At 37.3% G+C, this 14,695-nt stretch overlaps 1 protein-coding gene across 1 annotated transcript in view; it reads right to left on the minus strand.

The window, feature by feature from the left end:
• THADA (THADA, armadillo repeat containing) overlaps positions 1-14,695 on the minus strand; it is a 167,381-nt gene that overhangs the window by 44,093 nt on the left and 108,593 nt on the right. The window contains exon 31 of the mRNA XM_026072344.1: positions 4,834-4,919. Coding sequence (XP_025928129.1) covers positions 4,834-4,919 — 86 coding nt within the window. The remainder of the gene's footprint in view (positions 1-4,833; positions 4,920-14,695) is intronic.

Genomic DNA, 14,695 nt, shown 5'->3' on the forward strand with positions numbered 1-14,695 from the left:
AAAAAAAAAAAAAAAAGCAAACCACCTTGATAAACCTTTAGACCAGAATGCTAAGCTACTCGAGGACAAGTAAACCTAAATTTACTGAATTAAAATATTGGTTACTCATACATTTCCTTTTGATTTGCCTAATTTAACATCAGTAGGTGCAAACGATTTAGACAATTCTATAAATGTTTTAAATCTTTACTTACCTTGAGTCAAAACAATGGCACTGACCAAGTGCCACATTACATACATCTGCACAACAAGTTTATATAATTTGTGACATAATGAACAAAAATTGCTTTCAATTTGTTCAGATGGAATTTGTTAAATTTAAACTAATTAGAGTAAATAATCAAAACATGCATTAGTAAGCTGCCAATGTTTTTATTCGCAATAATTGTTTGGCCACACTTCTTAAGGATTTAGGTAAAGGAAATTAAAGTATGATTAAAATAACCAACCTTCCTATTCATCCTTGTCAAATTTTTACCTTTTAAACATTTTCAGTTTCTAAGTTAGCCTGCAGGAAAGTCAACTTTAGTTACCACTTAGCTTCTTTACAGAACAAGAAAGAGCAAGAAGTAGAATACAGAAAAAAATGTGGGCTCAGCTTTCAAATGCTATTTAAAACTCCTGCCACTTATATCATTCAGACAAAATATTTAAGAGGTTCCTACTTAAAAAACTAGCGTGCTTTTATTGCAAAGCATCTGGAAGTTTGATAATGCAAACTATTTCTACCAATATATTTTATACCATTTAATTAAAAAAGTACAAATATAATTGAGTAAGAGAATGGTATTGCAATAAATGTTATTTAAAACTCAAAATATCTTCATATGGGAAAACGTGAAAGAAAGGGTACAAGGACCAAAACAGCAGACAGTTGTCTAAACACCGAGTAACTCTTTTCCCACTGATGACAACAACAGTGTAGTCTGGTTAATCCCAAGGACTTTTATAAATTCTTCCCCCTCAAATATAGAAAGGAAAAATGCATGGGTAGACTCTACCTGGTTTATTCTCATAAATCACAGATTCACAATTTTGACATCCAATTTAAAGGCTTCCTCTTTCTCATCAAACATGAATTTTGAATATGCTATACTTAATTATAGGCAAAACCAGCCAGGAGGTTGACAGCATACATACGGGATAAAAGAGCAGCCAAGGAGGATAATCTTCAGCAAATTTTTCTTTCATCTTTTCCCTGACTTCTAATCTTCACCTTACTTTATTTAGGTTGACTTGCTTTATGGATACAACATAATGCTTTATGGACAAGTGCCTGTTTTTGAATGCAACCCTGTGTAAAATGTGCTTAGTCAAGTATACTAGTCAAGTATATTTTAGTTGAGTTGAATCCATTTTTCCTGTCATGAATTGACAAAGTACTATCAGAAAATTGCTCTGAAAAGCCAGAAAGAAAGAAATTTTGAACACCTTGTATTGAGGCATTCTTCAACTGTTACAGAGAGGATGAGCACTCCAGATCTGAGCTTTCACTGCCATATACTGCTCTGGTCCCTGGGCTGCAATCCCACTGGATCATAGCCATGGGAGTTCTCATCTTATTGCTTAGCTTCAGACACCCATTTCCATGAGAAGATCTGAAAGCAAGGAGGACTGTGACAGGCCCTTTCAAAAGCTCACACGTTCAACTAAATAGAGAAACCTTGTCCATAAAAACACCATATCAAAGTACAGCCTGTCTATAGTCTGATATGCTGTCTCTGGCAAAGCCCATCTCTGATTGCTTCACAGAAAAGTGTGTAACGGTAGTCAGTCATGTGGATCTGTAACCCTGCAGCTTGAGAGACCTCTCCTTCTGACTCCCACTGATCCAGACTTGTGAATTTAGAAATAATTCATATATACACCTGAGCTGGCACACCTTTAGTAAATCTCACCTGGACTCTGAGGCATTTTTCCCCTCCAAAGTTTCCTACTAGCGTTACTTGCTTCTTCCAGGAATACTGCAAGTGAAGCTCTGTTCCTACATCACCTACTTCAGTGCTGTTTTATGCCTGGAGGAATAATTTAACAGCTCTTTAGCAGGGCACAAGTGCCAGAACATCATCTGGAAGAAGAATGTCTTGTTCTACCCAATAGACCGGAAAGGCATTGGACATGTGTGATTTTAAGTCAATAAAAAGAATTACTCTAAACACAATATGTCAAAAGTGTACAGGAACAAATGTGCCAGATATTATTATTAACCATAATTAATTCTGAAAGTAGGCATTAACTCATCAAATAATCCTAGATCAGATAAGAACTTTCATTTGCTCCCAATAAAGGCAAAAATAGTGTTTCTAGTTACATATTTTAACTTTTTTCTTTTCTTTTTTTTTTTTAAATAAGTGTCTTGATTCAGTTTCTCCCCTGTTCCAATTGCATTTGGTAACTGACAAAAGAATAAAAAGTATTCCTGTAAGTTTATATATTTCGGCATTATGTATAGTCTGTGCGCACCAGAAGACGCACTGGCACACCAGGAGCTGGAACAAAGGATCTAGATTTTACGTATCAAGTCAGGAAAAACTATGGGTATTTTTCCAGTAACATGAATCAGGCAATACTTCTGTCCAAAGCAGCAAATCAGACTAACTAGGGTTTTTTTGTTGTTTGTTTTAAGATAAATAATCATCATTTGGGCAGCAATAAATTTTTAGTTGGACAAGATGTTTTGGTATCCATTACTCCCTGCCTTCCTTATCCCMCATTTTAAACTGATATGAATTTGTGAAGCAAATTCCCTAAGGGTTGTCCTGCACTTTAGGAGACAGATTTTATTAATTGAAGACAACAAATCACTTACAGAAAATAATCGTAATGTAGGAAAGGACTAGGCAGGTTTGTACTCTGAAAATCTCTTTGTAATTGTAGCCCCTTTAGACAGGCATAATCAATTAGAAGTGGTCTGATTTTAACCAGTTGCAGGTTCATTACATTGCATTCCCATTTACGTTGATGAAAATCAGTTTCAGCCTGTGTCCTGGAACTCATATACAGCACTTCCTGGGGCCTCTTAGATAAACACATCAAGAAACAGTTTTATTTGGATCTGTCCTTCACCCTTTATTCATTGAAACAACTTTACAAATCAAGATTAAAACAGAGAAAAATTGGCTCGTAACCAGAGATACACATATACGAGTAAGATATTTAATTTGAGAAAAGTATAAAGCTTCAGTTAATAACTATACCTTAATGTGGGACTCAAAACATTCCTTTTTTACTGCTGAGTTTAGCCTTTCTTTTACTTGTCTAGGGACACTCAGGTTGTATTTAACATAAACATACTACTCCTTCACTTCAGAAGGGCTTCTGCARCTCATACATTACATTGTCCCTAACGTAGCTTCAAGTTTTTAAAAGCATACTTCCATTCTAAGTTTCTACTCTTAGTAGATATTGCCTGCCACATATCATTTTAAATAGATACAGGAATGTAAGCGAGACAATGTTAACGAACTATTCCTGAGCAGAGAGAGTCCACAAAAATACTGCTTTCCTTCTGCAGAAATTCTTCTACCATACAGCACCCATGTTTGGAGCAGTCCACACAAGCTTTGAAAAATAAATGAATTCGCTATGGTTTGTAAACCAGCCACAGCATGTTGCAGTCCTTCAGGCCCAAATGGCTGGTCTTCACTAATCAGGGACACCACAAAAAACTGGGAGTTTCCTGGTGTGGGGCAGTCAATAAAGACTTTTGCAAATGTACAGCAATTATTTAAAAAACAGTCAAAGCAGACAAAAATCCAAAGGTGGTAGAAATGGGAAAGAGACTGATAAAGATAATATAACGCTCACTGACTAAGCAAATGAGGAGCCCTCACCTGGAATACTGGCTTTGCCCTCATAAAAAGGATAAAAAGRAGTATAAAAATAGAGTTCAAGAATGAGTGATGAGAATAATCAGAAGGAAAGAAAAAAACTTCATATGAAGAGAATGCAGAAAAACTAGGATGATTCATATTACAAAGGAGATGAACAGAGGTAGAGGGTTATGATAAAAAACATGTAAAAGAACTAATATTCCATAGAAGAGTTATCTTTAACAAAGGAGTATTCAAACGAAAATGAAGGATGATGAATCCAGAAGGTTGTTTTTTGTTTTTTTTAAATGTGCTACATGCTTTCTAATTTATTGCTAAAGATTATCACCAAGGCCAATGACTTATCAGGATTTTAAAACTTTATATTTTGTACAAATAACAAAAATAAGTAAATCTATATTGCAACATGAGAATTACTGATGGTAGATAAGGCCCATCCAAAACAAACATTAAGGAGTCAAGAAAAAAATTCTCCCTAGAAGCATGCTATCTTGAAACTGCTCTATAGAGGGAGGCTTGTTCCTCCCTACAAAGTACACGGCCCACCACAAACAGTGGCCAGTACCAGATGAGACGAGACCAATGGTATAACATCATTTGGCAATTCCCACTCCCAAGCAGAAGATTGGAAAGGGGAGAGTAGCAGTATTCTGTTTTTCCAGTCTTGCACCAGCAAAACATTCTGGAAAACTGGAGGAGATCACTTTTTTTTTTTTTTTTAAATACAGTTCTAGAATTAGGAATACTGCAAAAATCAAGTTGCAACCTTTGACAGGGAACAGTATCTCATTCATCTCAGCAACAGTCTCCAGAACTAGCTCCCCAGAATGCAGAATAAAGGGCCCTTTTATAGAAAGCAGCTGAAACACCCGAAGGACTCCATCTTTCAGTAGATACCGTGAGTACCGGTAAAGTATTATTGTTTCTCCAGATTCAACACAGCTCAGAAATTTCCTGACAGAAATTTAATCTGATTTACAGAGCAGTATATTTGACTTACCTGGTCTTTGAAACTTCCCCAGGCGAGTACTCAGCATCACAAGGACATCAATATAGGCAGCTCGGGTCACCAAACAAGGATTTGGCCTGGAAAATCAAGTTACTAAAGATGAAATCCTTATAAAACCTGTGTTCAGACACAACCAGTAAAGCACACCAACATGGAAAAATGCATCAATGCAAATGTCCATTGCTATATCAAAAACTGGACTATCTTAAGTCTATTTTGTCTCATTAATAAAGATCAACTACTGATAAAATTAGACTACATATGCAAACGAATAAGGTCAAGTTATCTAAGCTTCATATCCTGGTCCAGACTGAATGACAAGTCTCCCTACTAGAACGACAACAGGTTTCCTCCATCCATTCCCACAAATTCCAGTTTATAGAATTCACTATTATCGGTAGAATCAGCTTGCTTTGGCAATTAGTACATCTTTATTTTGTTTATGGAAAACGTAATTAACTGCATTAACAAAAATAAGACTTTAGGTCTTAGAGTTTGTAAGAAAAAAAAAAATTCCCTATCAAAAGTATCTACTACATCCCTTTATTGGCCATACCTCTACCACTGTTTTGACGAAGACTCCAGAAGTGCAAAAGTTTTAAAAAAAATTTTTCCCCAAAAAAATTTAGTAATGGGGATTTTGTGTGTGTGATATCCATTGGTCATAAGCTACTTTCTGCTCTACTTCTTCAAACCACAAGCAGTAAACATTTTCTTTTCAATTAGAAAAGTAAAATTAAGTTAACATCTTCATTTTTCTTTATATTATTATCACTGTATGTTTCAGCCAGGAAAACTCTCTCTGGAACATAATTTAATATGAACAGGAAACCCAGTTCAAAACACAGAAATTAATCAGATGAGTCCAAAGGTACTTGCACTAAAATGAAACCTCTGAGAATCAAGCAGTACAAGTTTGAAGTATGACTAATTGTGTTCGATACTTCATTTTTATTTTGTCTGGCACTTACTTTGTATGCTTATCTTTATGTTTGAAACTCATTCAAAAATGCATTAATTAAATATGTTCCAACAGACATTCTCATCTCCATAACATCTTTAAAATTCCAGGAAAAGAACTTTTGCAAATTTATAAAGATATGTGATCATGACATGAAAATGAAAAATTTTTGGTGTAGAAATTTTGCAGCTGGATTTGCCTATGGAGGAGTTAGTCTATGACTGGATTAAAAGGATCACCGCTACCCAAAACGCTCCTCCCACCTTCAGAGATAAACTCTATGATAAGCATTAGTTACCCATGCTTACTTTTATGGGCTACAATGTTATGCATCCATATAAGACATAGTCAGCGACAATGCTACCAGATTTAAACGTTTTTTTCGGGGGCGGGGGGGGGGAGGAGGGTTACAAAAAAAGGCATTTTTTTTAGACATGTTCTTACTAGTGAAGCAAACATGAGCTTCCTGAACCTTCTCCATGCCTGCTTCTTACAGCTTGCCTCAAAGCACATGAGAGCTAAAAACCTGTCTGCAGAGAAGATGCACATCAATAAGAACTGATACCATAAGAAGCCAAAACAATTCTAATATGGCCTATTTTTGGAAAGCTGTATTAGAAATATTTAATTTCTGTCCACTCTGACTAAGCAAGGCTCTTTTCCTGTGTCTTGGGCTTCCTGTTGTTGCCAAATCTGTGTGTGAAAAAAACAAGAAATACTTGCAGGTTTATGAAGCTCAGCCCACAAGAAAAAGAGAGTAACAGACCAGTCAAAGCAAGTCAGCCAGTCAGCCAGCCAGCAAGAAATTGAGAGGTCTCTCACAGTTACCTGTAAGATGGACAAAAGCAGACACGAGAGATTTAAATTAAGATGACATACATGATGGACCTACTGCCCTCTAGCTAGCCTACAAAAATTGAAGACTCACTTATTCCATCATTTCATTGGAAAACAAATTTCCAGCTTACAAACTGTGCCTTGGGAAAAACATGCTGATGCAACCATTACTGAGGATGTGACAACAGCAATACTGAGATGTGTTTTATTCTAGTCCAGCTTTTAAGCATTTACCACTTAATTTTGAGTATGCACATATTCATGTTTTGACTTTGAAATAATGCTTTTTTACTTTAGAACAAGCCAAATGTTTGTTCTTGGCTTGCTCCATTGCTTTGGTGATGCTAGTGAATTCTCAGCCGTATGTGACAGATGGACAGAACAGGAAACTCAGTTTTCCAAAACCAAGAAATTTCAGTTGTTCAGACTGTAGCCAAAAGCTCTGTGTTTAAAGGCAATCAATTTTTTATTTGCATAATAGGCCTGACAGCCAAAAATCACATGCTGAACATTTCAAATGATGCACTGTACAGTATTTAAGATGACCTGTTTATGCAGAACTTAAACAATGAGAATGGGAAGAGTACAAAATGTTTCTTTTTTAGCACAGAGATCCAAATAAACTGGTGTTCTCGTAAACAAGCTTTGTAGAAAATCTCTCTCCAAACAAAAAAGTCATAGCGCTAGCAAAGGTGTGAGCTCTAGGCATCTGGAATACTGTTCCTTCCTTTTTTGGTCCAAAACTCCCAAATTAGCTCACCTTCCAATCTGGATATTCATGAAAACAAATACATCATACGCCCACTCCAGATGACAGACTGTATCTGACTCTGAAGAGAATAGAGCTCAAGATGGTAGGACTCTTGTAACTAAGGGTATGCTCAAACAGAAATATAATGGGGCTACGAAAAAAATATTCAAACTACTGCTGGATACTAATAGCAGGCTAGGACAGCACAGAGATTCATGCAGTCCTCATTAAGGTAATGCTTTGTCTACTTTAGCAAGGAGGTTAGTGCAACAGCAGATATGTGAAGTTAAACAGCTGGTACTAAGGACCCAATGCCCACCCTGTACGTCATGCCCAGAAGCACTAAAAACAATTTTCAGAAGTTTATGCTGCCACTTTTTGTTTCTCTTTGGATTCAGAACTCAAGAGTCATAATCAACCTACTGCAGGGATCTCACTGCACTTAAAAGCTTAATCTGAAGTTGCTAGTATCCCTTCATGATGCTGTATTTAGATATTAACTGTCCAGGTGAAAATAAAGTCAGCAATCCTGGCTGTCCCTGTGCCCCCAGCAATCCCTGTGTCCCCAGTAGATCATCATGAAATTTCATGGAAGATGCAAGATGACTGGAACAACCTAAGTCAAAAATGCTAAAGGAGAATGAAGGTTTTAAAGAGTCTGCAGGTGCCTTTTTTTTTCTTTTTTTTTTTAGTCTCTCAAAGCTCCAGCATAACAGTATCTTCAAGCTGGACAAAAAAGTGTCTAATTTTTTTAAAGCAGCATGGCTAAACTTCAGATAGAAATCTGATAACACAGTCACCAGTTTCCGTATCATTAATTTTGACATGTTGCAAATGATTTCTGGATTAGATCTTGAAAATGAAGTCTTCTACAATTAGCCAATTTTGTATCATTAAGGCTAAACAAATAATTGGGGATAGGGTAGTCAGAGTTTGTTGCAGTTATATTTTCAATTCTGGTATGTGAATATTAAATTAGAAAAGAGTTCAAGTCACCTGTAAAAAGAAACCTTTTGTTAGCTGTTGGGAGTCCAGGGAAATTTTTAAGAGAAAAAGGTTAATGAAACTAAATATTCCTTTTAAATCCATGGGCTCACATTCAAACTTCTATGAAGAGGCCCAAGTTAAGCAGCTAGAGAATATTATATCATTGAAGTAACAATAAGCTATTTGTTTAACTGCCTGGTATGGGAATCAGGAAGCATACCCTTCACAAGATATTCCCACTCTGTAAATGTAAATTTGAATTACCAGGTTCAGGAACTTAATGTGCAATATTGCATTTTTCTCCAGCTGGCTTTGGAATGCACGATGATGTTGGAAACTCTTTGATTTTTGTTCTACCTTTACCACCTCTAAGTACCACTGATTGTAACCCAGGTTTATGTATGAAATCAATCCTAGAATCTCACAGTTTGGAGTTCTGCAAATATATATATTTTTTAAACAAAGTTTGATTCACCTTTTATAGTTAAGCCATGCTCAATTTAAGGTAGTCATTTGTTTGCTTATTTTGGATGGCAAATCCAACACAAACCAAATTGGCATTTATTGCAAGAAACCGGCAATATTTGGTCACGGACCTTCTGCGTACCCTGCTCACACACCTGGTTTCAACTGTATCAGCAACATGCAGCTTAACTTCTGAAACTCAGTTTCTCTTGTATTACTGCTTTTTTTTTAAAAGATGATCAACATTAATGAATTACGGAGCAAACTATCTCCTCTTCCAAGGGAAACAACAGGGAGTAAAAAGTACAGCAAGCTCACCCATTTGGCTTCTGTCAGATTCAATTCAATTCTGTCAGAACACTCGGAAAAGACTTAAATTAAATACACAACCTCTTGCTCCTCTAACCATTAAGGTCTGCAGAGGCCCTTATGCATCATTTCTACTTATATTCCTATTCATATTCCAGGACACCATTTATAACCATACAGATTTCTATAAATTAACTAGTATGGCCAAGACTCCTTTATGTARGACTAGTACCACAAAAATTCTGGTGCACAACTTTTGCAGAGTCTCATTCTATTCTCACAAACCCCAACTTTAAAATGACATTTTAAGTCAGATGACTTAAAAAGAAGACAACTGTTTAATTCCTAGTCATTCCTGTTTTTCCAAAAAAGCATCACCTCACACAGGTATAAATAACAACAACAACAACAGCAGCAGGTTTAATTTATTACATAAATAAGACAGATACAAGTCACTGATTATCAAATCAAAATTGTTTGTGTTAATGCTTATTACTTTTCAGTTATTCAGGTCAATGGAAATTCAATATTTTCCTAAGAGGTAGTTTATTTTGCTCATATTCTTTCTTCATCAAGAAACAAATGTTGAAAAATTATTAGCAGAACAAGAACTATCAATATGCAATAACTTATGATACTTACTAAACATTTAAATGCCATAAAAATAAAAGCATGTTTGGTAATCAAACTCGGGGACAAATATTTGTCTTAACAAATTTCAAATGCAACCTGCCGGTCAACATCTATTAAAGAAGCTCAGAACATCTTTGTTGTGGATTAGTTTAGGTATAGATATCTTAGTTTAGTTAGATATCTTAGGCATATCTAAAAAAACTTTTGTAAAAGCTTTCAGAAAAGCTGTGTTTTGCATCCTCCAAGCCTTTAGAAGAGTTCGAAAGATTTCATATCTTCCAGTCAATGCTACTTTATGAATACAGCCAGTCTCATTTGTCAGAATGGAATATTACTTTATGGAATAAGTAACACAATAAAGTCAACTAAGTTTCCTCCTAATAGTATGTAACTTGTGCATCATGGGTTTGGTCACTGTATAATAATAAATAACTACACAAAGTGTCACCAAAAGTTTTTTCAGGGTAAAGTACACTGTGTAATTGACTGTTAGTTATTTATGCTCTACATATGTAAATTGGTTATCCTCAGCTCCAATCTTTAAAAATTGATGATGAGATTTGGCTTATGAATCAAGCAAATTAAAAATGCAGGCAAAATTCTACAACTTACAAAGCCTCCTAAAAATCTCTGTATTCTGTCCAAAAATGTTCAAGACACACTCTTAGGAGACAGGGTACAAAAACCAGGGCTGGCCAGATTAAAAGGGCAACTCTTCCAAAGGCCAATTCACAGCTGCCTTGAGAATAAGATGAGAATCATTCTTATGATTCATGTGACTATTTTCACTTCTACATCCAAAGTGACCTATTAATTAAACAAACTGCCTACTCCTTCCTTAGCCTTTTAATGATAAGTGCCACTGTTATGGGAATGATAAATGTTTCTGGAGCCTTGGGAAAAGCTGAAAAAAGCCTAAAATTTCTGGAAGGAACACCCTTTCACATGATTAAACTTTTAAGACAGCATTTTAGAAAGAACCCATACTAAAAAAAAAAAAAAAAAAAAAGCCAGCATTTCTTACATGTGGCCTGCAATTACGCCTCCCGTTCCTCTGCACAGAGTTGTAAGGACAACACGTGATATATCTATTCCAAAGAAATGACTCGATCATAAAGTGATTTACTCTGCTACTTCTATACACTAAGAGATGCTTAAGCATTCTGCAGTACAGTGCAAGATTTTCAGCTACATTATTGGCCGTATTTTCACAGAACTTTGATAAAAAGGACTAGCACACCATTCAAGACTGAACTGAATAAAACAGGCCACACTTAACCTGCAAATTTCCTTGACATCTTTTTGACCAACTCGGGAAAACCTGCATTAGAATCATCAGCTAAAAATCTTCTAAAAGCACCAAGAAGTCTATCTGCTGTGATGTTTGAATTTCCATACAGTCAACACTACATAATCCTCGGGGCTATCCAGGGGATTTTTTCCTTGTGGGGTTGCTGATGAACCTGGCCCAGCTGGCCTTGTATTGGCCACATTTTACCTGCAGAGAGATCTGGGAAAGGAGCATGGGTCACTCATGGAGGCCACGAAGCTTATAGAAATTCCACCTGCATATACAATTAGCAGCTGATTAACAGATAAATCTTCCACTGTTTTGGTTATTAGCTTTCAAATTCTGCAGTATTCTAAAGACTGGGGTTGTCTGGGGGCACAGTTGCACAGAAGGCAGCCTTCATATTTTGATCTATTTTCTCTCAGAGCCCACATCATGTAGCACTGAAACAAAAACACCAAAAGATGTGCAACCTTCCTCTGGTCTTCTTGAAGAGACATTAATAATTGATTTAATTATTAAACTTTGGCCATAACATTTTTAACCATGTAATACAAAACCAGCACATCAGTGAACATCATGGCCAACAGACCTACATGTTAATGGAAAGCGTTTAAAAAAATATGAAGCCAACACTAACAAGTAATCCTTGCCGAGTTCCTGGAAGTGCAGGAACACCCGCATATAAATACAAACATCTCCTAACAGTGCACCTGCTTGCCTACTTGGGTTGTTGGCATCTTCTTGGAGTAAGTGCCATGGGAAGAGACCCCTGCCCATTCTGTAAGATCAGCTGGTCCTGAACTACAACAAGCAGTTTCCCCAAAGGGAAAGTTGTTGGTCTGGTGATTTCAGATTTTCTGCCACCAACAAAGCCAGACTTTAACGTTGCTGTTAAATTCCCTGCCCTTATCAGGAAAGCTACTGCTTCAAAAGGAAACTACACAAATTATTTTCATAGTGGTACTACCAAGAATATTCTGAGTTTCAGCTATTAAGAAAAAACCGACTTGTGCTCTGGTTGTCCTTGGCGAATGATACTGGAAGGCTGTGTTTTTGTTGGTTTTTGAGCATGCTGGTTTGATAAAATAATTCTGTATGCTTTCTTTTTTGTTCTCTTAATGAGAACCATATGTGATGCCTTTACACCATGCTAAAATTTTGAGAGGTCAAACTAATCCCATGTGCAAATCTACTAATTTTTACACAATTAACATCAGGAATGAATTTGGCTTGTAAAGTAGTATGTTACTAAAACTCTTCTATTTATTTATTGGAAAATATTTGCGGATATGAGTAAGGATTTATGTCCAAAAACTGTAATTGTACATATTTTCTGCCCACTTTGAATGTTGCACTGTTGGAGGAAACACATGTTTAACAACCTTACTCAATTCTTAATATTCCCTGAATGCTCATATTTAAGTTAGAAGCATACTTGTGAACCAGAGTCAAATGTTTTATCTCATGCAAAGTACATCTTAAACTTCTGTCTGAAGTTTAAACACATCTCTACTGATACCCAAGTAAGTGTTCCAAAGCAAGCAATCACTAACTACCTAAATAAACCATTTGTAGCTGAATTAAAGGTATCGTGATCAAAACTGGTGAAAGAGCAGACTTGGAGTAGCACAGAAAGTTGAATTAGTCTGCTAAAAGCATGTAAGATTTAAATGGATGCCTCCAAGAACACATTTATAGGCAGTGAGATAACTTACAGCTCCCCCTTCTATAAATCACACCGCGGCTGCTTGCAAAAGCTGCAAACAATTCAAAAGTGCATTGCAGCTACATCTGCATGCACCTCTGGAAACTTCCCCCTTGCCACCATAACCACACAAAATAMTGTTCTGTCCGTAACAGTCTGCTCATTAGAAATTAGTGCTGTCTGTCCTATGAGACAGTGAGAGAATAAAGGCGTATTTAGGCTACACTCCTTGAGTCATGAGGGCCTGACACCACACTGAGGCCACGTTCATATTTTCCAAACAGGAGGCCTAAACTCAACCCACATGAAGTTCCTTCTAGGAAGGGAGTAAGGCTGCTTGCCTGCCTGCTGTCACTCACGTAAGGCTGCCAAAAGCACATGGGAAAAGAGGATGCTACAGGCTTGCTGCAATGCCACAGCCATCAACTTGGCAGATCACAGTACTCTACCGCATTATAAAATGCATGCGAGATTTCCCTCATTCAAAGCAGAGGTATAGGTGGATCATAAAAGAGACATGGCACTACTGGAGCAAGTCCAGCATAGGGCTACAAAGATGATTAGGGGACTGGAGCATCTCTCTTATGAGGAAAGACTGAGAGARCTGGGCCTGTTTAGCTTGGAGAAGAGAAGGCTGAGAGGAGATCTTATCAATGTGTACAAATATCTAAAGGGAGGGTGTCAAGAGGATGGGACCAGACTCTTTTCAGTGGTGCCCAGCGACAAGATGCGAGGCAACGGGCACAAACTGAAACACAGGCAGTTCCATCTGAACATGAGGAAAAACTTTTTCACTGTGAGGGTGACAGAGCACTGGAACAGGTTGCCCAGAGAGGTGGTGGAGTCTCCTTCTCTGGAGATATTCAAAACACGCCTGCACACGATCCTGTGCAACKTGCTCTAGGTGACCCTGCTTGAGCAGAGGGGTTGGACTAGATGATCTCCAGAGGTCCCTTCCAACCTCAACCATTCTGTGATTCTAGAGTCAGCCTGGAGAAAACTGAGTAGCAAATATCTCAGTGGGAAATGAATCTGGTTTTGAACCCAAACCTGGAATGACTTTGCATGGACTGGTTATATGAGTTTGAATCTTGTGTCCATACATCAGAACCCATTGATATTTTTAATGGTCCCATCCATAACGCACAGGGCTAAGCAGCAGCACAAAAGAGCACAGGATATTTGGATTACAAAGCTAAGCGCATACACCACAGGCAATCCAGCCCAGACAAGCCAGGGATGCATTGCAAAGCGAAAGTCAGCTGGTTCTGTCCAGGGCTATCTCCCATCCTAACTCCCATGCAGTTTCAAGGAAGCATCCTTCTTCAAAGTAAACTTCCCCTGGGCAGACAAGCTCTCGGCTAAGAAATGGCACATACCTAGAAGTTAACAGAATGCACTATGTGACTGCTGGCAGAACCTGAAAACCTTTTGCCCCTCCTGTTGTCACCAGTAAGAATGAAAGGGGGGGGGAGAGGGAAATAAAACTAAAAACACTGGGAGACTGCATCCTACAGCAAAGTTGTGCAATGACATGATTTCACCAGTTTTCCAGTACTAACACTTTGCAATGCCAAAGGCTACAATGAAACAAGACAGATATTTCCAGGACTTCTGTGTAACAAATTACCAGCACTGAAAGCTGCACTTTTAGCTTTCAATATTTATAAAGCAGAAGGCACCTACAGTTAGCCTTTTAACTCCTTGGTATGCAGCTGAGCTAAAAACAACTTCTACTCTTTTTACCCATATGAAAGACCTTTGAACTTTTTCAAAGGCTTAGCTTGATATATTATTTTTTATAGCTTTCACCAGATTACTTTCCGTCACTTCATTCCATCACCTCAGTCCTCCAACAAGACAGACTTCATATATTTTTATATTTCTGTTCTTCTCAAACATCCGGCATCT

This window comes from Apteryx rowi, unplaced genomic scaffold, assembly GCF_003343035.1.
Source record: "Apteryx rowi isolate R43461 unplaced genomic scaffold, aptRow1 scaffold_34, whole genome shotgun sequence".
Taxonomy (NCBI): Eukaryota; Metazoa; Chordata; class Aves; order Apterygiformes; family Apterygidae; genus Apteryx; species Apteryx rowi.